Source organism: Gymnodraco acuticeps, unplaced genomic scaffold, assembly GCF_902827175.1.
Source record: "Gymnodraco acuticeps unplaced genomic scaffold, fGymAcu1.1, whole genome shotgun sequence".
Taxonomy (NCBI): domain Eukaryota; kingdom Metazoa; phylum Chordata; class Actinopteri; order Perciformes; family Bathydraconidae; genus Gymnodraco; species Gymnodraco acuticeps.
Window position 1 is genome coordinate 1,009,746 of NW_022989974.1, and position 27,430 is coordinate 1,037,175.

At 39.7% G+C, this 27,430-nt stretch overlaps 1 protein-coding gene across 1 annotated transcript in view; it reads right to left on the reverse strand.

Annotated features, from left to right (window-relative positions):
• Positions 1-207: 207 nt before the first annotated feature.
• The window catches only part of LOC117543101 (metabotropic glutamate receptor 4-like), a 247,917-nt gene continuing 220,694 nt past the window's right edge, over positions 208-27,430 (reverse strand). The window contains exons 7-11 of the mRNA XM_034211167.1: positions 26,469-26,669; positions 12,554-12,690; positions 10,511-11,446; positions 6,028-6,274; positions 208-2,973 (exon numbers count right to left, since the gene is read on the reverse strand). Of these exons, the coding sequence (XP_034067058.1) occupies positions 2,924-2,973; positions 6,028-6,274; positions 10,511-11,446; positions 12,554-12,690; positions 26,469-26,669 (1,571 nt within the window). The 3' untranslated portion in view covers positions 208-2,923. The remainder of the gene's footprint in view (positions 2,974-6,027; positions 6,275-10,510; positions 11,447-12,553; positions 12,691-26,468; positions 26,670-27,430) is intronic.

A 27,430-nucleotide genomic window follows, 5' to 3' on the forward strand; every position in this document is an offset into this window, starting at 1 on the left:
TATCAACATCTTTTGGACAACAATAATAAATACTATATTATATCTATGAGCTGCTTGGTTTTTGCAACATTTGCCTGAATAATTGTGACGATAATTGTTGATGATACTGTGGTTGTACTTAGAGCAACACTGTTTTGAAGGTGACTCATACTGTGTTTTCTATTGAATTGCTGTTGAGACCAACTCAATAATATAAAGCAGACACACTTTTTTAGCAAAACAGTCTTTTATTAGAAATATCTTGTATAAAAATGAACATGCTCTACACATTTACAATTTTTTTTTTTCTATAGTTGATTCATAAATATCCAGGCACTGTAATTCTTTTTTTTATAATTCAGTACATAAAGCAGACATGATCAATCCATTTTAATAACGTACATTAACTTGCCACTTCATTTCAGTCGTCACTTACATATTATATTTTGTAACACAGACAAAGTGTTTTAGAAAAATAAAGGGGAGGGAGGGAGGGGGGTTGTGGCAAAAAAAAGCATTAAATTATCATATTCACAAAACACAAACAATTCCACAAACAATACTTTATCAACTGATGAGAAAAACAACATTTGCAGCAACACCCCAGACGTTTGATGAAGCTGAGAGAATCATTATTTGACCCCAAAATATTAGTTACATTTATAATCCTGTGCAGTAGTTTTTCCTTCTGGACATTACACCTTTTCTCTCGAGTTGTTCACACGACTTCTTATGAGATTTGACATGCAACATACATATTTTTGCATCGCTGAGGATTACATTAATGAGACAAATTCCAGAGTTACTGTATATGACAAATACTTTAGAGACTGCAGACAGAAATGGAGTTTACACACTTAAATATAAATTGTACATTGAGTCCTCTCCACTTCATGTTTGAACAGAATCCACTTGAAAGGTGACGGATGCAAAGCAAACGACACCATGATCCGTGGAAAGAATGGCAGGAGGAATTGAATGGGTATGAGGCACAGAACGAAGGCACTGGCCCTTATTTATCAAGCAGTTGAATCTTCTCAAATGTGAGGTTGTCAATCTTACTTTACAAATCAATTAATGCTAGAAGAATGAGCAGCAACTCAACTCAAAGCTTTCAAAAAGTATTTTAAGTTCATGGAGACAAATTCCACTTTAGCTTAATTATGTTTCGAATGTATTTATATGTATATGTAATCCGGCAATTACCAAAATACTTTTCTCTACGACTGTTAAAACAGAGCTAAAGTGCTGGCTCTACAGAGATTGTATTGGGTCTGTTGAAAGGTAAAGCACTACTTAGGAAATTCTATGCCTGTCATCCACCTAATTAACTTTGAACATTTATTCTGTTTGAGGGAACTGAGCTTACAGTACACCTTCTCCAAATGGGTCTCCATGCTGAGTAGCTGCGTGAGCCTAATTTAGTGCCCAACATACTATTAAAACTCTCATTATTAATTCCCACTGGAGCTTCAAAATTCATGACCCAGAAAAGCAAAACAATCCTTTGCAAAGAATACAGATTAAAAGTTAATTTATCACAAATCATAGGAGGTCCCCGTGTAATACTCTACTATGGAAGCTATCATAACACCACGCTTTAGACATGATATATTTGGGGACTGATTCCTTTACAAACCAAGTGATTTATATATTCTAGCTCCACTGCAATACCGAATTATATTTAAAAAAAATGCTATATCTCTAAATTACAATTACGCAATTATAGAGGATAATATGGAAACACGAGTAGGTGTGCATTTTAAGAAGGAAGTGTTCCTTCTAGTATTACATCTAATGTTTGCTGGACTGTAAGTTTAACAAATGGGGAAACATGAATCTCTCACAATCTTCCAGCTGCTCACATTTTTTTTACTAAGGCTTCAACAAGTGCGTGATAAATAAAGGCCAATAAATGATGGGATGCTGGAATGTTTGCTTCAACAAGTCTTGAAGTACTGGCTGACGTTTATGGATTGTGGTGTACTGTAAACTATGACATTATTTAATGGCAATTTGCTGTGAGTTTCACTCCTTTTGATGTATAAAAAAGATTCTTTATTCAGAGGAGGGTAACCCAGTTGTTGGTAATGGTCCACAATGACATCTCCACTGTGAATGACAACCATGACAAATGTTGCATTCCAAAGACATTGACAACACAGCACAGTACACGTGATGCTCCCATAAGCATGCTCTGGGACTGTACACTAGGTTTGCCAAGATGATGTTGGCATCATCATCATCATAATCATTATGAAACATTTATAAATAAAAAAAAGATAAACTGGGATGACCCACTGCTTATTTATTTTCAGGTGTTTCAGATCAGATAAGATCATGTAGGAATACTGAATGTACTGTAGTAAGGCATGTACCATTTGAAGAGTACTGCAGCTTTAATAATACCGGTAACCAAAATAATGACTATATTTTTATACGGTTTCATCTTGTCGACTGCATTTGACTCGAGCTAAAACAGAATGCTTTTTTCTCCCCGTCTTTGTTGAAATGAGACAAAAAGATTGAGCATCAGAGATCTGAACTGAAATTGTGTGCTTTACACTTCAGAAGGAAAATATACTGTAGACTCCAGGTGGTTTACTCCTAGCCTGCATCTGGAAACGTCACTGTTCAACGCTCACTTGTGTCTGAGAAAGGGTGGGAAGAGGGAAATTAACTGTCCAATCCCCCTAACATCTCCCATCTCTCATGTAAATCCACTAATTTCCCAACCATTTGGCATTCAAGCATTTTACCTGATGCTCTAGAAAAATATGACATCCTTTCTATTCATGGAGTGACAAATTCCCATCTTTCCACCCCAGCCCTCCTCTGCTGTAGCAGCTTGGAAGTCCTCCAGTATATCCCCAGTATTCCCCACAATCAGGTGATTCTTCCTCAGGCAGGCCCTGGCTCCGCGTCCTCTGTTCCTTTTCCCGGCTTAGATGGCATGGTTACTGTAGCTTATGTATGTCTGCTTGGAAGCCAGCGCTGTAAGTGAAGGTGTGGGAGAAGAGAGGAAAGAGTTAAAAATGCAATAGGAGAGATTTAGGCGTGAAACGCTAATCTCTCAGTGCACATGTTTGAGTCCAGATTGATGGAGGGTTCTATTTATGGATGTCTTCATCTAATGAGTGCAGGTGGAACCAATCATCATAGCAGGGTGTTGGGATGTGACAGCTGTATTTTAAGGAATGACGTCTCTTCTATCTTTGTATTGCATATAGAGAAATGTGTAATATACATATCTGAAGGCAGTAGAAACGGTTCAAACTGCTACAGTGATAAGATGATACAAAACAGATAAGGGCTGTTAATAATAATAACCGTTTGAACTGCCAATATCTTTCATTAATCATAGTTGTTTAACCTTTGCAATGCCAATAAGTAGTTAAAAAACTTCAGCACAATTTATGATTATTTAAAATTACAACTTCAGAGTTTATTCTTCTTCATATTCAATTGTTGGTTAAAAAAAGGCCTGAAACATTGAATCAATTATCAAAAAAGCTATGTGTTAAATGTCTTCCAATAGACTCGTATACTATTCAACAATGGATTTTGGACATCTTTGTAGCATGGGGGGGAAACTATTGTTAAAGGGAATGTAAATCGTCACATTGCAGACATTTTAACAGGCTTTGGAAATGGCCATATCAACTGAAGTGCCTGCCATTACTGTAGCATGACAGAAATCAGGGAAACCTCTGTCATTATGTTTTTCTTCACAGCTGTAATATCATTCAATTTTATCAGAAATTGCATCACATATAGCGCCACAGGGCAGATCACAGCAGTGTGCAATAGTAACCATTCAAATGCAAGTCTTTCTCTACATGCAAAGACCTGAATTATTTTCTATGCACCAAGCAAAACATGCATCAGTCAGTCAGTGTATTACAGTACCATGTTTAATGTAAGGTGAATTAGATAATGTGTCATCTGACTTGGCACTATACGTGTTTTCATCCATGTTTGATAACAGTTCTCATTATCCTTTAACATACTTTTTTATGATTCATGGCATTTTATATGAGTTGGGAATAAAACACATAAGACAGACGACCGCCCGACCCGTGGTGAAACATGACTGTCATACATTATAAGTACCTGTGTATGTGCAGTCACGCTCCTATGCGCGCATATGTCTGTGTGCAAGTGTCATCATGTACATGTGTGCCATTTTTTTAATAAAACTGTCCTCAGCGAGCATGCTTGGAGTGGTGGTAATCACACTACCAATCTGCCCACAGCAGGCTTGGCTGATTGAATATGTCAGAGGGGATGAATCCAATCAGAAGACAGCTAAAAGCCAGAGTCGGGGCCAAAGTGCTGTAGAGGAGAGATATGTAATGGTAAATGTTTCTGTATATTTGTCAGTGCTACGTTGGGTGTATGAATGGGGGGCGGTGTTCTTGCCATTTCATCCAAAGCATCTCTTCCAAGAGAAGCATTGATAAATGAACCTTATTTGAATATTTATGTGCTGCCAAGATAAAGAATAGATGGTCCAGAAAGAATTGGGTTTGGCAGACCCATCCGTCTTTTCCTGTTCTCTCTTATTGTTGTTGTTGTTGTTGTTGTTGTTGTTGTCCCATTACCAAAAATTCCTTCTTTTGTCAACAGGGAAACAAATTACAGGGGACACATGGCTATCGCTCCTGCACTCAGGCAGAGTGGTGTCATCTTCCCACATTAACAGGCTTTACCATGCTGATTAGCCATTTTATAGCACCACTAGCCAATGTTGTCTACCCAAGTTAATGGTTGTTGGTCAAGGGTGGATTTGTGAGGGTGTGATTACTGCCTTGTGTCATTCAGGGTGCTGTATTAGAGTCGGGGGCAGCAGGGATGCTTTGTGTGTTACAGGCAGGCACGGGTATTGTGGTGACCATTAGCAGAAATGAACAGGTAAAAAGTGTTCACAGATAATAAAAGGGTAAAGTGATTATCTAATCGGGTTACCTGAGAGCCTATAGTCCCTCACAAGGCTGCCCTCCCTCAACACAGTCTGACGCATAAGCACAAAGAGCAGTTGTTAGATTCACAGTTCAAACCAGAGGGTGAGAATCAGCAGCTATAAATGGGTCTGTAATAGGTTCAGATATAATGGCTCCTTTCTGAGGTCAAAAGAAGGCATTCATGCAATGGGCGCAGGTTTTTGAGTCCATATAAATATAATTCCACATTGTTCAGCCTGTCGGAGTATAACATCAGGACCTTGGGTAATCAGAACTTGTGGGATTGCTAGATTTAAAGCCTGCCCCCACACAGGGACTACTTGTACACTTTATCTTGGTGACTGAAATATCATTTTCTCCAACACTGAGCTACTCGTTTGCTTAGACCCTTTCAAAATCAGAGTAGGTTGGACTGAGACCCTCTCACACCTCCTGATTCACAAATCCAGTGTGGTGAGAATGGAAAAATGTTTTCTCTCCATGTAATCAAAAACACAATTATCCTGGTGAAACAGAAAAGTCACTTCTTCCTAAAACATTTCGTGGTACTTTAGAGTATAACAAAGATATATCAATGGTTTGATTCTGAGAACAGCAATATGCAGTGTATATTTTAATAATAAAATGTAGGCTACAGTATGTATAGGATATAAGCATGTTTTTGTCCTTCGATTGGTCAATGAAATCATTAAATAATGGGAACTGGGAAAGCTGAAAAACTATGCTATCTAGAGGCTAATTTGAAACTCCTCCTAACCATTGTTATTATTCATAAAGTTCTGTGTATGGCTCATATTCAAAAAGAAGGCATGATATAATACCACTTTAGTTTGCACCGACATGGAAACCTAATTTCTTGTATGCTCACATAAGACTTGCTAATTTTTCAGAACTGCTGAAGTGCAAAACAACACTTGCATCAGTTATGTTCACATAAAAGGAGTTAATTATTTTTCAAGTACAGTAGCCATGTGTATTCTATCACTGCTTTAATTTTAGAAAGAGGCAGCTCATAGCATCAGCATAAAATCATCCTGGTCGAGGCTGAGTGAACATGTTTTTTTTGTCTCTTGGTGATACCTACCTTGTGTTTCAAGACTTTCACAGAGCTCAGACTTGGCCTCTCCGTTGGGCCTCAGGCCTCCTTTGGGGTTGAACTTGTTGGACATGGTGGCTGCAGTGACCACAGCCTTCAGGCTGCGCTTGCGCTTGGGTACGTTCTGCTCCGGGTGGAAGAGAATGACGTAGACCTTCGGCATGTAGAGCATTCCTAGAGAGACCGACGCACTGAGGCTTACAGAGATGGTCAGGGTTGTGGTCTGGATATACATCTGTATTATGGAGGAGACAGCAGAGACACAAGCAAACAGAATCATTTGTAGAGGCTGCACTGACGGATGGATGTTCATGTGCAAGTTATATAATCCAGGTTTATCTGAGTACACTTATTGTAGAGCCTGCAAAGTTTGAATAAGTCGAAGGTAAATATGATTTCTAACTTTTATTCTGAGAGCCAATTTTCTAATAAAGCTGCAGGAAGAGGAATGGTTTCTAGGTCATGTGATGGCAAATAGAGAAAGGCTTTTAAGGTCTCATGAAAGAGAGAAGCTGACCTACTCAAGTAATATACGGATAGTAAAGGATCATATTTTCATGTAAATCACAGCTTCATATATAAAAGAACTGTATCACATAATACGACATAGTGATGGCAGTACCCTTTATTCTTTTTTGATGTGCTTAGTTCATCTTTCCTGAGCTCCACTTTCGTTGCTGTGTTTGTTTATTAATGAAGCACAAGTCAACTAATAAAGAGCACCCCTGATAGGTGTCTTTGTAGTCTATAGATTTATTCTATACCCTGAAGTTGTAGACGGCAGCATAAGGATTGTGTGCTAAAGCCAGTGACAGATGCAGCTCACAGCTGGATAGCAGATATATAGCCACAGGCAAAAGCTATGGAGCGGAGAGAAACATCCTACAGCAAATTAAAAGTCCCTGCAAGTGATTTTTCATTTATGATAATCATCCTAGAGCTCAGACCCAGTCCATCTCTGATTTGTTGGATGCAGGGAATGTGGTGAGTCAGCGCTCGGACTGTAACAAATATAATAGGTAGATCATTGATATTGACACATGCATATGGAAAAAGAAAATATGGTTTCTTCAGTTTGAAACTCTGCTTTCATTACCAATCATGAAACATTTTTAGAAGTCATTCCTTGTTATTCTACTCAATGTTTTCACTGTACACACATTAATTAGAAAACAGAAAAACAACAGAAGAGTTGAATTTGCTTTCATAACATTCCTAAGGTCCCTTGAAGATGATGAACACAAGGCAAAGAGTGTAGAGTGCAACACAGCTGGCAGACATCCTTCAAAAAGATTCGCCCGAGGTTTGGTCTGACATTACATTTGCAGGCAGCACAAATGACCGAGTACTTTGACATGGGAATAGCCCACAGGGCAGTGTGTCAACAGTTATAAGTGATGTTTACCAACATGGGGTCATGACATATGTTGTTTGTTTGTCACACATTTTTTACAAACCTTTGCAGCAACACAACCATCTGAACTGTAAGTAAATGTCCATCAGTATTAATCTGACTAAATGATAGGTACTGTATATATAGTATATGGTTTTTAGCTTGAGCTTCCCTTTAGTTCTGAGTGTTTTTGTGTGCACACTCTACCATACACAAGGTAGGTAAGGCATTATTTTGTAGGGCATTAAGTTAGGGCTGAAAGCGAAGATGGACAATATAAAATGTATAAGTGGACCTGTCTTACAGTGACAATGATATATGCGTATGTCATCAAAAACAAACTAAAGAGAAGCCTTGCAAAAATGAAGTTCCCTCAAGCCATGTCAGTTGAAAAATGTCAGAGTGAAATGTGAGTGATAGGGCATTGTATTCCATCATACTGCAGTGCGAGCAGTCCTGGGTGAAGGAGGGGGAGAGTTGTAATCCCCTGAGAAGATTACACGTGGCCTGTGGTGAGTTGGGAACAATATTGCTACCCCTCTGGTGCGCAGAGTGGAGTCACTCTGTGAGGGGAGCCGAGACCCCTGTCCACTTCCATTGGGCCTGGTGACATGTATTTTCTCTGACACACCAATATGATTGCCAATCTGCTCCAACGGAACAGCGAGGGAACAGTTCTGAGGACAGGAACCTCAGAGGGCGCAGCCTTTATCAAGTTTTTTGGAAGTATAAGGCATTACATCTGTTGTGTAGACTCATGACTATACCTTTTACCCAATTGTTTTGGATTTAAGTTATTTGCAAAATATCTTATCTAAATGTTTTATTTTGCCAAACAGGATTTTAGGCACTTGCCTCCATGAATCCTCTACTAGTACATACAGACACAATGCATTACTTTCTTTTTTTACAGAAACTCCTTAAGGAAAATCTAGGGGCTGCTATAATGTTTTATTATGCATAGCATTCACATGATTATTTTTCTATCAGTAGTTTGACTTGATTTTTTTAATGTACATCTGTGTTGAGCAACCTGAAAATTAGCACTCGTAAGAGCTCATTTGTGATTCACTTTCAACTGACAAGAAACATCAGCAGCTGCAGTCATTTCATGCTACTTCACAAATACCGGTTATCTATTTCCTTGTCACTGAATGTGCAGTGATTGACTGCTTGGTATTTCTACTCGGTGGAGCGGAATCAAACACACACAGAAACACAATTAAAGAAAACATATCCAAGCAAACTTGAGGTGAAGGAATTATCCTCACGTAACAGCTTTAAAAGCATTGTAGTCCCCACAGTGGAGCACAAAGCCCATCATATACTGATGAATAGCGGCAGTATCTACAAACACAAGAGGACGTTCCTTTACAATAAACATAATTTGAGAGGCCATTTCCTTCACAATGAGGCACATAGGAAATATAAAATAAATGGAAAAGTGACAGCCAACATCCAAGAGTAAATTAATTCACTTCAGGGGCGGATCTAGACAAATATTCATGGGGTGGCAAGAGGGTGGCAGGAGAATTTCAGGGGTGGCATCTCCTGGCAGAGGTATATGCTGATTTAATCGCAGTCATATCAATTAATGTTAACTTGGAAAGCAACAATATTTATATTTTAACTCAATAACATTTGGTGACATTATTGTGGCACATCAGTAAAGCCTTACATATAAATATATAAGATGGCAGACATTTCGGGCACCTAGTTAGGATGCCACCTGGGCGCCTCCCTAGGGAGGTGTTCCAGGCACGTCCAGCTGGGAAGAGACCAAGGGGTAGACCTAGGACCAGGTGGAGGGATTATATCTCTTCGCTGGCCTGGGAGCGCCTTGGGATCCCCCAGTCAGAGCTGGTTGATGTCGCCAGGGAAAATAAAGTTTGGGGCTCTCTGCTGGAACTGCTACCCCGCGACCCGACCACGGATAAGCGGGAGAAGATGGATGGAGATGGATGGATGGTGGCAGACATAATTTAATGAATTTTAACTGAACAATAACTGAATGAGTTTGTTTCACTCTTAGACCAGCAGGGGTTAATCACAGTTATAATTCACATATTCAGTGTTATTATTAAATACACTATATTTTTTGGAGGAGTTAATGATGAATGTTCCTCAAGATGCTTGCTCACCCTCCTTCAAATTTGAAAGATAAGTAATGATATCATATATCAAAATTCAAAAGATTCAAAGGAACAGTTCAGCACCCCACGACTGTACTGCAAACAGTTACAACCTTGCCTTTACATCAGAAAGAACAAACATTAAATAAGTGACTAACTGCATCAGTTAGGGTTAAAAAACGTGTATTCAGCTAAAACGTCCTTACCTACTGGCCTAGTTAAATCAAAGTGGTTACTTTTTTTTGGCTGGGCAGTGACTTTTTGACTTTCTCAGGACTTGAAACTGTTTTTTGGGGGCAGACCCCCACAAAGAAGAAAAATGGTATACACACGTAAGGTCATCATCTTAACAGTTTATTATTCTCATCAACTCATCCGTGAGCAGAGCATCAAGTTGGCATGCCTATTACAGCTGAATGTGGCGATTACCATCTTGTTCAGCAAAACGCCTCACAAACTGATTAAGATTTAAAGCTATGGTGCGTTTTGATTCAATGCTGAGTACAGCCAAACTTGACAGTCTCTACTCTGTCATTGTAGACCGCAAATACCTCGTTCCTTCCGTCTACTTGGATCCGAAATGCTTCTCGTTTTGCGCTGTCCCCCCGTTCAAATGAAATCGCCGCCAATCATATTTCCACGCTCGCGCCAGGGCCGGGGGAGGGGTTACAAGGCTCGCGTCTTGTGCTGCATTCACTTGCACTCCGACATTAGAGATTAGAGCCACAACTTTTCTTTCAAAACAAAGCTGCCAACTGGGGTGGCAACCAGGGTGGCAAGGCATTTTTCTGAGGTGGCAGCTGCCACCCCGTAGAACCGCCACTGATTCACTTCTAGTTTGTTCTTTTTCAGTGAATTCATTTGATGAAGTGACTGCTCTGGCATCTGTACCCAAATAAAAAATAGGAATACAAATTCAATGTTTATTTAGATATGGGATATTTACCTTTTCTGCTGATTGTGAGGTCCCAAAGAAGATGGGGATGAAGGCAAGCCATACGATGCAGGTGGTGTACATGGTGAAGCCGATGGGCTTGGCCTCGTTGAACGTCTCGGGAACACCTCTGGTCTTGATGGCGTAAACTGTGCAGGTGACCATGAGCAGCATGCTGTAACCCAGCAGGCAGATGAGGGAGAGGTCTGATATGTCACATTTCAGAACACCACGGGCAATTTTAGGATTGGATGTACGCTGATCCTCATAGTCGATGATGGCTTGCGACGGGTCGACACCGAACCAGATGCACACTCCGAGGAGCTGAAATGATATCAGGCTGAACGTGATGACTAACTGCGAGGCGGGGGAGATGAATCGAGGGGCACTGACCGACATCTTGCCCTGCTCAAAAATCCTGTAGATCCGATTTGTCTTGGTTAGCAATGCCGCGTAGCTTATACTCATACCCAGGCCGAGGAAAATCCTTCGCAGGGAGCATATAACCACATCAGGAGTGGAGATCATGAGGAATGTTGTAGCATAGCAGAGGAAAATACCCGTCAGCAGCACGTAGCTCAGCTCTCGACCCGATGCCTTAACAATGGGTGTGTCATTGTAGCGTACAAAGGAGACGACCACGAACAGGGTAGCCATGATGCCCAGGACGGCGATGAGGACTGGGATCACCGCCCACGGAGAGCTCCACTCCAGCTTGACAATGGGAATGGGATCGCAGCCAGTGTTGTTTGCATTAGGCCGCAAATCGAAGCGGCACATCTTGCAGGTGTAAGTGTCTGCCTGATACTGGTAGCCATCACAGTTCTCACAGTGCCAACAACAGGGGATTCCCTTCACCGTCTTCTTGCGCTGCCCGAGGCGGCAGGGCTGGCTGCAGATAGAGGACGGGACTTCCTGTGATGCACCAGGCCACTGCATCTCATCCGTCTGTGGGGAAAAGGGAAGGAAGGGAGAAAACAATTACAAAAACTACCAGTTTATTCCACCTCATCATACTAACACTGTTTTACTCATATACTCATGTCCGCAAATACTCCCATCATACTAAAACTGTTTTTCTAATATACTCATGTCCTTCTATACTCACATAACCCGAAATAGTTGCATAGCTACTTCATAATTATTCAGTATTATCACATTTGGGCAAGCTCATAATCAGCACTAAAAACTAAAGCACCTTTTAAAGGTTAGAATTGCCAAAACAAGAACACAATTCACTACATGTTGTCCCGTCACTTTCATATTCATACATAATGCATAAGGACACAATTCAATTAACACTTGGAGGATTTGTTTACACACAAGTGCATGATTGAATTAAAAACAAAGTAAATTTGGATATTCACCACATGAAAGATTCAGCCTTTTTATCCAGACAATATTGTGTCAACTCATGAATTCTAACTCAACAGGAAACAACTTCGCTGTGTAATTACCTCCAAGGAATGTTGCACTTACTGAGGGAAAGATAAGTAAACAAAGTCTGCGTGGTACTGCAGTCTCAACAATACTGCATCATGTGCCTTCTCCTGTTAAACTGACATTATTTATTTGTATAACCTTGTAGCTTAACTTTTTAAAGTAAGTTAGGCTGTGAAAATGGACAGGCAATATTCAATTTTTCAGATAAAGATAAGGATGCATTGTTCCTCAAAAAGTTCGGCATTCAAATCATTTATATTTGTATTTAAATGCACAAAAGAATATAGAGTCTTTGCTCCATGTATTGAAAATAAAATGGTGTATTCCTGTATCATGCAATGATGGCAATTGTCAAAACGAGGATTAGCCAAAAAAGGCTTTATTACTGACATACAGAATTGTGATTGGAAATGTAGTGTTAATACTTTGCAACTACCTCTGTATTGACTAAAAGCATTTGTTACCCTGTGCGTTTTAAATTCCAATGCCAACCAGAAAAGGGAACACTCAATCGTGAATGATCAGCACAAAAAACTGGCACTCGGATTGTAGGGAAAGTCAAGCATACATTCTTTAAGACATATTTAAAGTAGTATTTTAAAAACTGCATACGTCTAAGTAGAGCTGGTCTGTCCAGTGACCGATGATCTTGTACTCTGTCATGTTGTTTGTGATCTGGTATTGGTAGATTTCATAGCGTCCAGGAGCATCTCCGTTCACGTTAAAGATCACCGGGGTGCCAGCAATTCCTGAGGATGAAAATAAAAAAGTGATGTGGCTTTGAGAGGTCCAGTTTTCAACAATACAGTACACACCCGAGCAGTTCCCATAATGCTCTTGGATGAAATGAGGCTGCAAGGAGACTTCTAGCTAATGCTGTTGAAGGGAGCTAAATAGATGTTGACAGCCGTGTGGTCCTGGTCCTCTGAGGAGGGTCAGGGCTGCTGTCCGCTCATGTTCCCTTATCATTTCACACTCCTTCATTCTGCTTATTGCCCTGATTGCTTGTTATCCACACGGTCCATCCAGAGTGCTAACGGATGACAGAACTGATTTTGATTACCACTTTGAGATCTCTCTCATCTCTCGGCTTTCCTGTTTCTGAGTCAACCGACAAACCCCTCTCCAGCTTCACAACTTGTTATTAAATGTGGTGTAAAGGAATGGGAAATTCACAGATTTCATGATGAGAGCCCACCACAGAGTATCTCTGAGCAAAGGGCCATTAATTGCATCCCAATCTCTGTCTGTTTGCTCCTTCCAAATGTGTTTTCACTTCCTCAATACAGTCCCTGAATACTCAGCTATTCTGTAACATGTTGTAGTGGTTGTTGAAAAGTGAGGCTGAAAATGCCCCTAGTTAACTTGCATAAAAAATGTGTTTTGGATTTCCCACTGTCAATATTTGGATGTTGTGTGTACAGTACATCCGAGAGCTACTTCAAAGAGATAAGAGTGCATTTTTGTGCAAAGGATATTCATCATGTCCAGACACCAGACTGTGTGTTTTCCAGCATTTGGGTGGGAGTCATTCATTTTCAGCAAGTATTGACTACACTCCCCTCATAACGATAAAAGGAATTATTTATTTGAGCGTGTTGTTCCCTTGAATAGGTCTCAGTATTGATTGAACCTTTGAGTCAAAGTTGGAAACCTGTGAGTCAAGCTTTCAGAGCAGACCGGTTTATTTCTGTCTGCAAATGTGTGTGTGTCAAAGATCTGATCAAACCCATGGGATGTGTTGCATTAGTATAATCCTGCTGCATTATCTAGAGGGCATGTCTAAGCAAACAGCAGGCAGTCATGTGCAATTATGAAAATGTTCTTGCCCATCTCAGCAATACAGGGAATTGAGTGGGATGTATATTTTTACTAATTTGATTTCCTTAATCGATTAGTTTCACGTCGTAACTTGCAAAATTACATTTACAAGTTTCATGCGCAGACAGCAAAAATGAGCAATCTGCATATTAATTAACCAGGTCAGATTTTTAAGGAAAACACTGCAAAACACTTCCAAATTCTCTTTGGAATTAAAGTGTGTGTGTGTGTGTGTGGCCTAACATTACTATACTTGTGGGGACCTACATCTGTTTACACAGTCACGTGTGGGGACTTGCCACCCATATGGGGACAAATTGGAGGTCCCCATATGGGGAATCATTAATTTTAGGGTGAAGACTTGGTTAGGTTTAGGTTAAGGGTAAGGGTTAGGCATGTGTTGGTTATGGTTAAGGTTAGGATAAGTCTCCAAGAAATGCATGTAAGTCAATATAATGTCCCCTGAAGTGATGTATACATGGTGTGTGTGTGTGTGTGTGTGTGTGTGTGTGTGTGTGTGTGTGTGTGTGTGTGTGTGTGTGTGTGTGTGTGTGTGTGTGTGTGTGTGTGTGTGTGTGTGTGTGTGTGTGTGTGTGTGTGTGTGTGTGTGAGTGAGAGAACATACCAATGTATAAACATGATCCACATTTACTCAATGCAGTTTCCACAATGGCTGTGAAATGTGTCTTTATTGTATTTGATCCTCAAAAAGTTCTCAATCTTCCCAGTGACTGGTCAGCTAGTTGAAATTCCAAGCCTTTCTCTGTAATTTTGGGGAGGCTGTGGCGCAGTGGGTTAGTGCGTTGGTGTTCGGATCAGGGGAGCACAGGTTCAAACCCCACTGCAGTCAGCATGTCGTTGTGTCCCTGGGCAAGACACTTCACCCAAAATTGCTCCTGTTGGCCACAGTATTGAGTGTAAGTCGCTTTGGATAAAAGCGTCTAACATGTAATGTAATTTATGCAAACCAAGCACACATTTTCATGATGTCGCTATTGCAGTTAACGTAAAATACCGCTCTAATCCATTAAAAACCATTAGCTTATGACAATAAAAGATTCAATGTGTTTGCAATGTTTTATAAAAACTGATCAGAACAAGTCATATATATTGCTGTTTGAACAGGGTGTCCGCGGGGTCTTAAAAAGTATTACAAGTTGATCAATCAATTTAGCAAAAATGAAGGCTATTAAAAAGTATTAAACGGCATTTTGTGTATTACATTTTGTAGCTTGTTTTCAATAAGTATATAAATTGTCCAGAGAGGTTGTGTTCTACAGTCTGCCTGAATGTAATCATTGCGTAGGTGTGTAGTGTGATTCTGTGTAGTTTATTTATGGCATCCCGTTGGATTTGACGTCATCTGAACAGGACATCGCACGCTCACTGCTTGAGCGCATGAAGGTCCGTTTACGCCGGTTGTTAAACAACATCGTTATGGGGAAATGCAAGTTTGCGTCCAAATGGTTGGAAGATAAGGAGGAATGACAATCAATACTGTTTATAGTAAATGTGAGGTAAAGTGTGTCGCCAATGTAACCGGTTAAAACTCAAAGTGGCGATGAGGTCTTAAAATGTATGGAAAGGGTCTTAAAAGGTATTACATTTGACTTCAGGATTCCTATACCCTGTTGAAGCATGTATGCTGCTTTGATGAAGGCATTTTCTACACCCCTAACAATACAACATAATTACTGTACTTTGCTTCAATGCAAAGAACCAAGATTCAGAGCAGCTGGAGTCTGTAATTGACTTCTATTGTAAATGGAAGCCCAGCCTTACATGTTTATTAGTCGTTGGATTGGGCCGAGTTAAGGGCCAGTGTTGATTATCTTTTCAGCCTTCCCTCTTTTATGACACTAACCTCAGGAATACTTCATCCCCCCAGACTGTATCGTACCCAGTCTCAATTTGCTGCGAAGCCTAATATTCCTTGTTCCCTGGACAGGCAAGATCCATTATTAAGCAGTACACACACTTTAATTTGACATCCTTTCATAGACTGCTGTAATAGCTTGCATTGATCTGAACAGAGGAATACATCTAGTAGATATATATATGAACATACCATATAATCAGGGGTGCACATAACTTGTTTGCCCTGGTTCTCAAAGGAGCACCTGGAGATGTTGCTTGGTGCTCATCCTTACAATGAAATAAACCGTAACTTTTGAGGGGGTCTTGACTTTATTTGCCAGACACACTGCACTGAACACACATGCAGAGGTGAACACAGAACACACATGCAGAGGTGAACACAGAACACACATGCAGAGGTGAACACAGAACACACATGCAGAGGTGAACACAAGACAACATTAGCACGACCAGTAATCCTACAAGCTGTCATCACTACCCTCCTGACTGTTCTCCTCACTGTCTTCCTCTCTGTCAGACATGGTAGCTGATGATGTAGGCCTACTTCTTTCTCTCTGGTTGAGTCTGCGATTAGCTGCTGGTTTTGGGTCGAAAGTCTCTGTTGTCATCTTAGAAAAGTGGATGTAATCAAATAAGTATGTGAACATAACCAATAACCTACCATAGCCAATAACAAATTAATGTAACTTATTTTATTTATGTTGTTCATTCATATCTTATTTTACCTTAACGTTTATTTATTTATGCATTTGTTTGTATCTCTCCAGTCTTAAAGGATATTTTTGGTTACTAACCTATAGTATACATTGGAATGATTTCAAACCTGTTTATCCCAATAATTATAAAGGAGAGCCTTGGAAATATGTGTTTACATAAATTGTGACCAAACCGTTTGAACTTAGACTAAAGTTAACTATCTAAACACTCAGAGTCCTTTACCTCACTGAGCTGTAGTATCAGCCTCTCAGTCTGACTGGAGAGGACTCTCCCTACACATTATTGTAGAAACATCTTCTTCTTATATCCGTTAGAGCAGCTAGCACCAGATTCTAATAACAGCGCCGGTTCAGGTGCACCCTCCCTCTCTCCCTCGCATTTTGAGATGGGTCTGGCTGCAGACCGCAGCAAGGAGGCGGATCGTATAGGGGCGGATCGTATAGGGGCGTTTCGTAACTTTTTTTATCCAATAGAATGACACTCAGCAGAAATACATACTGTAGGTTGCAGTAATGCAATTTAAGGGATTCCAGCTGCTTTTATAAATCCTCGCAGAATAAGTCATTCGTTCTTTCACGATGGCCGAACAACAAGTTGAAACAGCGGTAATAGTATTTTCCAGAGATGCATGTTTATATTTATTGTAATGTCATTTTTCTTAACACACAATTGTCTCGTTATCAAAGTACAACATCGACTGTCCAACCTCGTTAAGCGTTAATAAAGTAAATAATAGTTGTATGTGGTAAAAATGTTTGTGGTATTAAATGCTAACTTAGCATGATGCTATAAACACGTTGGCCTATAGTCCCGTTTGCAACCAGGCCTACTCTACTGTTGTAATAACGTTAAGCTTAGATAGGTCAATAGATTATCAGGCTCGGTAACAATACTGATTTGTTACCAAAGCTGATCATCTAACTGACCTAAGGTTAGCGTATATGCTGTGATGCTAACCAGCACTTAGCATGATGCTAGTGTACTCTTGTATTATCTTGGAAATATAAGTAGGCCTGCCCTACATACTGTAACTTAATCAAATAATATGGTATGGATTCGGATAGACAACATGGCTAGCTTGGTTGGTTGAATTGAGTAATAAGATGTGCGGTACTGATTAAGGTTGTAACTGTAACAGTTTGTAACTACTAGTTGTAATGAACCAGACGAGAGACGGACGCATCCTTTCAGTAAATGTCGGCTGCTAATCAATATGTAAAAATAACACTTCGGATGTGTCTTCTATAATTATGTAACATTAGTTATGGCATCATCAGAAAAGATGAGCTGGCAGGATTCTGCAGCATTGACTGTTTCTATGATGCTGGAGGCAGGGGCGGATCTAGACAAATATTCATGGGGTGGCAAGAGGGTGGCAGGAGATTTTGAGGGGTGGCATCCCCTGACAGAAGTATATGCTGATTTAAATCGCAATCATATCAATCAATTAGGGGTGTAACGGTACACGTACCCGTACTGAAATTATTCGGTACGGGCCCTTCGGTTCGGTACACGTGTGTACCGAACGAATATAGCGTTAAACGTAAAAAAATTGAGAACATGAACAACTTTCTGGAAGTAATCTCAGGTATATATATCATAGAGCGACCAAGTAATTTCATTGGACGAGAGGCATACTATGAGAGCTGGTCACAGGGATGCGTTCAAATGTAGTCAGTAATTTGAGGAACTGTCGAAATGGCGAACGCAGATAAAGTTGAGCTTGAAAATCCTCCAGCATCATTGAAGTCTCTGGTTTGGGAACATTTTGGTTTCGCAGTTACGTACAAGGATGACGGACAAAGACAGGTGGACCGAACCAAAGCTGTTTGTCGGTATTGTTCAACTAACATTGGTTACGCGGCTGGCAATACATCAAACTTGCACACTCATTGGAAAAGGCATCACCCGAATGTGAATATCACCGGTACCAAAAGAAAAAAGACTGAAGTGCAAACCCAATTCCCACTAGCATGTAAGCCTCCACCACTCGCAAAGAGTTCAGACCGAGCCAAAGCTATTACAAACGCCAAATATCCTTATGTTGCCATGTTAGCAAAGCGCTACCTGGCTGTATCTGCTACCTCTGTCCCTAGAGAGGGTGTTCTCCACAGCAGGAGACATTGTTAGTGCCAGCAGATCTGCCATTTCAGCAAGCAACGTGGACAAGTTCATCTTTCTTTAAACAACATGAAAATACAATGACAAGAAAGTCCTAATGTCAAGCTGGCTGCTTAGGTACTAGTACAGTTCAAATACAGATTATTTCAGTTCATCGAAATGCTGCACCTTAATGTTTATTTTACTATATTTTGTATTTATTTGAATACATTAGTCACAGTTTAATAATAATAAAAAAAATGTTTTTAATGTTTTGTGATAATTTGTTCTGCTGTACCGAAAACGTACCGAACCGAACCGTGACCTTAAAACGAGGTACGTACCGAACCGAAATGTTTGTGAACCGTTACACCCCTACAATCAATGTTAACTTGGAAAGCCACAATATTAATATTTTAACTCAATCACATAGGTGATATTATTGTGGCACATCAGTAAAGCCTTACATATAAGGTGGCAGACGTAATTTAATGAATTTTAACTGAACAATAACTGAATGAGTTTGTCTCACTCTTAGACCAGCAGGGGAACCAAATCTATGCAGACTGCTGCAATAAGTACATTAATTAACTGTCTCATCGATGTTTGTCTGAATGAATATGATACTATTAACAATCATATTATTCCTATCAGCTGTATAAATAAATAATAAATAATAATAATAGATTTAATTTGTTAGCGTTTTTACAGGTGCTCAAAGACGCTTTACAGATATAGTGAAGAACTGTTATGATTCACATATTCATTTATTATTGAATAAACTATATTTTTTGGAGGAGTTAATGATGAATCAAGATGCTTGCTCACCCTCCTTCAAATTTGAAAAACAAGTAATTATATCATTATTGATATACAGTTACAACCTTGACTTTACATCAGAAAGAACAAACATTAAAGACGTGACTAACTGCATCAGTTAGGGTTAAACGTGTATTCAGCTAAAACATCGCTGCAGTTATTATCCAGTGGAAGGTCCTTACCTACTGGCCTAGTTAAATCAAAGTGGTTACTTTCTGTTGGCTGGGCAGTGTAGTTTTACACACCGTCTTATTTTACTTTCTCAGGACTTAAAACTGTTTTTTGGGGGCAGACCCCCTCAAAGAAAAAAAAATATACACGCATACAAGGTCATCATCTTAACAGTTTGTTATTCTCATCGAGTCATCCGTGAGCAGAGCATCAAGTTGGCATGCCTATTACAGCTGAATGCGGCGATTACTATTTTGTTCAGCAAAACGCCTCACAAACGTATTAAGATCAACAGCTGTAGTGCGTTTTGATTCAATGCTGAGTACAGCCAAACTGACAGTCTCTTCTCTGTCATTGTAGACCGCAAATACCTCATTCCTTCCGTCTACTTGAGTCCGAAAGGCTTCTCGTTTTGCGCCGTCCCCCCGTTCAAGTGAATTCGCCACCAATCATATTTCCACTCTCGCGCCAGGACCGGGGGAGGGGTTACATGACGTGCATCTTGTGCTGCATTCACTTGCACTCGGACATTAGAGACTTTCTCTCATAAATGTCCGATGAGCCACAACTTTTCTTTCAAAACAAAGATGCCAACTGGGGTGGCAGCTGGGGTGGCAAGGCTATTGTTTAGGGTGGCAGTTGCCACCCCATGCCACCCCGGTAGATCCGCCCCTGGCTGGAGGCACCTTCCAAGAATACAATGTTTGTTTAATAAAGACTTTCCTCTTTGTATGTACTGTATATATATATATTTTTTTTATTAATCTTACCACCAGACACAACATGAACAAATGAATGATACACATCAGGACAGTAACTTAAACTTCAGTATTTTAGGTGTACAGAAACCTCTACTCATGTTGTTAAATGATATACAGCAATATCTTCCATAAAACGTAGTTGATTGATTTGAATAATAATTACTACCACTGCACAAACAGTGAAAAATGATATGCCTACAATTTATTAATTTGTCTTCTCTGTGGGTTGTATACTCTTCATTCTTTATGCAAATGAATTATAATTATTATTTTTCAAAGTTCGTTTATGATTCATTCAAAGCATTACAATAAATGAGAAACAGAGAGCGTCGTATACCTTTAAGAAATACGTGGGGGCGGGGTTCATAACCCTTTAGGAAACGCCCCTATACGATCCGCCTCCTTGCTGCGGTCTGCAGACAGACTCGATTGCGCATTTTGGCTGTGAGCTGCGGGCGCCAGATAAGCCAACATCCCCCATTTTCATCACTTACAGCGCCCATCGTACAGGGCAAATGAAACGTGTAACCGGGGTGAAACGGGTGTTACATTTACTTAATTGTGAATATCGTTACATCAAGGCCGAAAATTAGGATGAGCATCAACGGTCAAAAATGTGTTTTTCCCTCCCAGAGCTGCCAGCGCAGCGCCTCCACAGATCTGGCGCCCTAGGCGAACATCTATTACGCCAGTGCTACGGGCCGACCCTGAGTTCATATCATAGGTTCATATGCAACTCGCAAATATATTTCTCTCTCTCTTCTCTTTTCTCTTCTCCCTTCTCTCTCTTCCTCTCTCTCTCTCTCAATGTTGGTACGCAAATGCGCCTTTTTTCAAATGACACGGTGCTCTTTTGTTGGCGGAGGTGCACCTGCGCACCAGTTATGTGCAGCCCTGCATATAATGCTCTGTATGATCCTGTGATACATCCAAATGAATATACTTCTCAACCTCATACCTCAGCTTTAATTGACAGTGTGTGAACCTGATGTTACAGCCAACCTTTAATCACACTATTTTTCAGTTTTTCAGGTTCACTTTATGTTTTCCTAGATTACCTTGAAAAACCAACCATCCATCCACTGTAAAACATGCATTTACAACCATTGAGTACCACTTGTGAGTATACCCAGCATCACTATCTTAAAACCATGCATCAATAAGTATTATCTTAATCTGCAATATCCGTAGTGCTTGGGTTTCCTCTTTCCTTTAGTCAGCAGCGATTATCTGTAGACAATTCCCAGAATATACTGGAATCATGTGGACATTCCCGTTGTTTTCCTACAAACCTTTTAAATTCTCTGCAGAAAGACTTAAAAGCAAGGCAGTATCCGGTAATGTGCAGCATTGATTTGTTTAGCCATGCCTGTACTAAGCCCAAAGACTTCAGTGCTGACGAGCCATCCAGTAACATAACACTGGGTTTAAAGGAATGCATAAAGAAGTGAAGTTTAATTCTTCTATAATCTGCTATACTTCAAGGCAATGAACGTTTATGTATACAGCACCTTTTCTTAGGCAAAGTGCTTTACAGGCAATTGATAGAAAATATATGTGTGACATAAGATCAATTACAAGTATAGAAAGGTTTAAAAACGAATTGATAAAGAAACAATTAGAAAGTCTTTATACTTTAATAAAGAAATGGCTACAGTTGGGGCATATCTTAGTTCATAGGGGAGCTGATTTCAGCTGTGGACACATAATAGCCAAACACATTCTCATCACATTTGATTGAACTCTGGCGAACACCAGCTCACTCGTCCCTGCAGACTTATCTGACTTGCACCCAGCAAACATATCGGCTATTTATTTATATTTTGGGCCAAGTGACTTTACCTCAAAAACTATTCTATAGTTTTCTCAGAGCAAGTGCAGGGATCTAATATGATAATATGACGTGTTCTCCTTCCTTAGTCTTTGTGAGTATTTTATCTGCAGCATTTTGAATGAGTTTATCATCTTTGTGTTTATAGGATGCCAAGATACTTATTCTGTTACAGCTTTAATCTAGCCACTGAAATGTAAATCCTCATCAATGATTCTTGATGTGTTGTTTTAGAATCAAGATGAGCACTAAACGTCAGCTAACCTAATTTTCCTGTCTATTTAGAAGTACTTATGATCCGCAGTGTAAAACGCTTCGGTAAGATTCAATATCACCAGCTGTTAAACTTCCCTTCATATTAAAGCTTTACTCCAATGCTTGAGAAATTGCTCTATATTTTAAATCAAAAACAAATATGACTCCAGAAAACATCTTCATTCAACTGACCTGCTTGCATAATAAGTGCACTGAGAGCAGGTACACTTTGTTTGGGCTTTGAAGATGTGGCCTACAATAAAACACTGAGTGCTGCAGACTTTCTTTTCAATATCCATTAGGGAAGAAAACTAAGCGCTGCAAAGAAAGTGTCAGGTTCACCTTTAATATCCCAAACAATAAAGGTTATGTTGACTACATTATTAAAATAATGCACCCATATTTAAGTCAGACCCATGTTGCCTTGTCTCTTTACTACTTTGTTTTTACTTTGGACCTCGTAATCTATAAACCAAACCACCTCTGGGGAAGTAAATGCCTTTTCCTTTAATGGTGTTGTATATTTTCTAATGCAACCTTAATTAGTTTAACAACAAAGCTTATCATTGTTTCTGCCATCCCTCCTCTGTTGCCCTTTTGAGGCTGCAAGATACCGTGTGCCTTCATCAAACAACAACATCATTCAGAATTAGAGACATTCGCCCCCTTATCACGTACAATGTGTTGGAGCGCTAGCCAATAGAAGCCCAAGTTTGACGTATTGATGGTGTTACAGAAGTAAAAAAAGGTGTCCAATTGAGGTGGGGAACTCCCTTTGGAGGGAACTTTGGGATTGTAACAGACCATTTACATGCACAAAAAGCTATGACACTCAGCAGGAAAGGGAAAACCCAAAAAACATAATAAGGCCCCTTAGTCAAATACGTGTAATTCAACTATTTATCCAAACCTGGCTTAAACAAAATAAGTTATATGGCATTTAAGCAATACTACTATAATACAACTTTTCTCCAGAACAGTGCAGTTGAAATGTATGCAACCCCCACATTGCTCGTTAGGGTTACACAATGGATTAACCAGTAGGAGTTTCTAACACCTCCAGTTGTGTTCATTAGCCACACAGTATCACTGATGCTTGGAATAAACTCTGAATTCAGCAGCAGTGTTTTACTTCATCCAGAAGTTCCTTTGTTTTAAATTATTCCTGTTGTGTACTGTACCTGCAGTGGTGTGACTCCCCCTCACCCCACGACCCCCCCCCCTGTAATTGTCCTACCAATAAATGCATCCTTTCCTCTATAATCAGCTGTGAGGGTGGAGCGGCTTTGAGATTGTGTAAAACTGCATTAGCATTAGATCTTGCTTGAACACTTTGACCCTCTGCTGATCCGACGTATAATTAACTCAAGTTGTAAATGCTGACGCTGACCTGAGTCAGACCCTGCTCTGCATACATGTGTGTTATTTTTAAAAGAAACCGGCACATGCTGCTAACATGACCTCCTTATACAAATACTTTCTTTGAACCTATAAACTTATAATTAACTAAAGTTTAGAAAGTTTCTAACCTTATATCGAATTGCACATATGTTTACATTGCAAGTGCGTCTAATATTTCTTTGTACGTATTTGTTTCCATATGTATTACTTGTATATATAGAGGCATAGCAAACATTCCTTGCATCTCACTATTTTTAGAGGGAACAGAAAATACAAATTATTTTTATATATATTTCATATATCTTTCTTTTTATTCTTATCTTTATTACTTTTTTATATGTATGTGTATACACGGTCAGTATTGGTATTTTATTTTGTTGTATCTCATGCAATGTCATTAAAGGAATTCTATTCAATGTGCATCTTACTTGCTGTGATAATGTTTAATTTGTATAAGTATTCATGTGTTTATACTGTAAACAACAGCAATCTAATATACAAACAAGGTATTACTATATTAAGCTCAAGAATGAAGCTACAAAGCTTCTGCTGTACACAATCCACAAAAAAATGAACTAAGGAGACTTTAGTAATACTATTAAACCCTTTATGCACTATACACACATGCACAGAGAAACTGTAAAAGAGCATAAGTGCAATCCACTCAGTTTTTGTTTGGTATTTAAATGTTAAAGTTGTTATTTTCCTGAAGATTTTACATAATAGGGTGCCTTTTCTCTGCTTACAATGGCACACTCATGCTAGAAAGGGCTTTTGCATAGTTATGATAAAACAGCAGTATACAGATGATGGTTAGACAAAGGAGTCCATTGGCGGCATCTTTTCATAACAGCAGGATTACAATCACAAACTTCAATTAAACTGTATGCTGATGCAGATACTGATGTAAATATTGATTTGTTAATATTTCTGATATGGATATATCGTCACATAAAAATATTAGGGCTGTCAAGTTAACGCGTTAATAACGCGTTAACGCAAAAAAAAATTAACGCCACTAATTATTTTAACGCGATTAACGCATGTGTATTTTTTTTCCTCGGCCGCCCCGTAGTTTCAGAGCGCATCGAGTTTAAAATACCATCTACAAGCTGATGCTGACAGCCCCGCTCCTGTCGCCCGCTTGTGGCAGACCACACTTCCACGCTCACCGGCAGGCACCGACTGGCCATCTGGAGGACCGGGAGGGTGTGTGTATGTGTGGCCCGAGCGAGCGAGAGAAAGACCTTAAGTGCATTGTTGTTGTTAGCATCTGGTGCTAGCTAGCTGCGCTAACGGATATAAGGAGCTGTTTAAATGAAAACAGAGGAGCGACATTTCGCCACAACTGCGCCGAGCACTTGACTTTATGCAGGAAGCCAGACAGTGGGACATTGTACGAAAAGTCAGCACACTCAGCACGGATAGTGCGCAACATGATTGCAGCGTCCAGGCAGCTCCCGTTCGAGCATATGCCTTGAGTTGCACATAGCTCCAACGATCGATCTCACACACACACACACACACACACACACACACACACACACACACACACACACACACACACACACACACACACACACACACACACACACACACACACTGTATTGTATGAGAGGTTCCAGGTTGAATTGAGGCGAATATTTGTAATGTTCAGAGGTTGTTGTGTTTAATATTCATCAGAATATTTGTCATTGTTCAAATGATAATGAACATTAGCATAAAGCATATTTGTCCACTCATATGTTGATAACAGTATTAAAAACTTGAAAAATATTCCTCTAAGGTACATTTAGAACAGATCAAAAATGTGCGATTAATTTGCGATTAATCGCACATTAACTATGGACAATCATGCGAGTAATCGCGATTAAATATTTTAATCGACTGACAGCCCTAAAAAATATATATGCAGATGCCATCAAAAAATCTTACAGTTCAAAAATCAAGACGTCAGTGTTCTGTGGTGGTCGAACTATGTATATTGCTTCAAACCTTGTTTGGGAATTTCTGTATTTCAATGTGTTGTTACTAATCAGCCTATACAGTATATACACCATTACGATAAATGGGAAAAAACAGCCTCCCTTATTTATTGGTCTAGTTCTAGTGGTGAATGCCAATTTGTCTTACAACATGAAAACTGAATAAAGAAATGCTCAGAAGGGGTTGCATTAAGTTGCAGAAGCTAGTTGAACATAGGGTAGACAGGAAGTCATGTTGAAACTTTGGCTCATTAAATTGTTTGAAGGTGTTCAGCTGATGCTTTTTTGTGTGACTCAAGATATGGCAACCCACTGTATTTGATAGTAACACTAAAACATGTATTTTGAGTCTACAGAGAACAGCCACAGGGAAAGGGAAACTATCTATGCCTGTATTTGATGGCTCTGTGCGGTGACTATCTTCCCCCTTCTCATTTATGTACAATTTTAAATCCGTAGCCAGTGCACTTCAAGCAGGAGATCTCTTGCGTGGGCAATTCAATGCTGACAAGATAAGGCGGGAAATCTCACAAAGGACCGTTCTTGCACATCATCAACTACGATAAAACGCGCTGTTCTGCTGCTGATTGTCACCCTCCTACGGATCTCAGCCTCTTATACTTGCTGGGAGTAATTTACATTCAGTAGCCTGATAATTGGAGGCCATTGTGTACCCAAGCTTGTTACACCCATTTCTTATTCTACCATATACTGTACATTTATCAGAGTACTTGTCAATTTACATACAGTACGTGCATGCAGTTCTTAGTTGGATTCTGAGTACCCACCTGTGAAGTTGACGTGGCGGATGTACTTGAGCAGCAGAGTGCCGTTGATGGATTCCATCTTTGGGCAAAGGCCGACTTTCCCAGGGCAGAGGTCTTTGTGCATGTTATGTAGAGCATGAGCCATGGCATAGATCGCGTCAATCACAAACTGAACCTTCCCCTCTTGTTCGTAGGATGAGTCCTTCCCGATCCGCTCATGGTCTAAAAGAAAAACAGATATTACAACTCATGGATTTACATACTTGAAAGATTCCTAAATACTGCAGGACATATAACTCACTCAGTTTACATATAAGTAAACTGAGTGAGTTGACTTTATGAAAGTTCCCATGATGTCTTTTGATGGCTTAGTCATTGTTATCATGAGAGACTATCAAGACTAGAATATTCAATTTGAATGACAAATATAAAATAACAATAAAACTGATCCACTGTAAAAAAATGCAAGAAATAAACAGTGATTGCTAAAATCAAGGAATGAAAGCCTTTCAACCGGCTTGATTACTCAATTGTGAACCCATCATTTGTTTTAACCATATTTCATCTATTTAAAGATTGGCGAAAAGTCACAGAATCTCAGAAATGTGCTACCTTGTGTCATAATGGTCTGTCGATCACTGATAACATTATTAAATGAGAATTTGTTTGTCATAAATCATCATTTGTCTCACTTGCAGTAGAGAACAGCCTTTGCCTTCCTCTGCATCATGATGTAAAGATCCTGAATAATTAGTTAAACTTTCTAAGCAAATATTTCTCCATTATAAGTTGGGAAAACGCTTCAGTAAGGTCGGGAGCTCTCTCAGGTCTTGTTTATGTGAATTATTAGTGTTTAGTCACGTGGCACCTCACATCCATCACAAGTGCAGAGTGTGATGGAGTGGTTAGCGGGGGAGTAGAAGACACAGCAAGACAGGCTTGATCATTCTTCAGCATTAATGTAATTAGTTATGACAGGTATA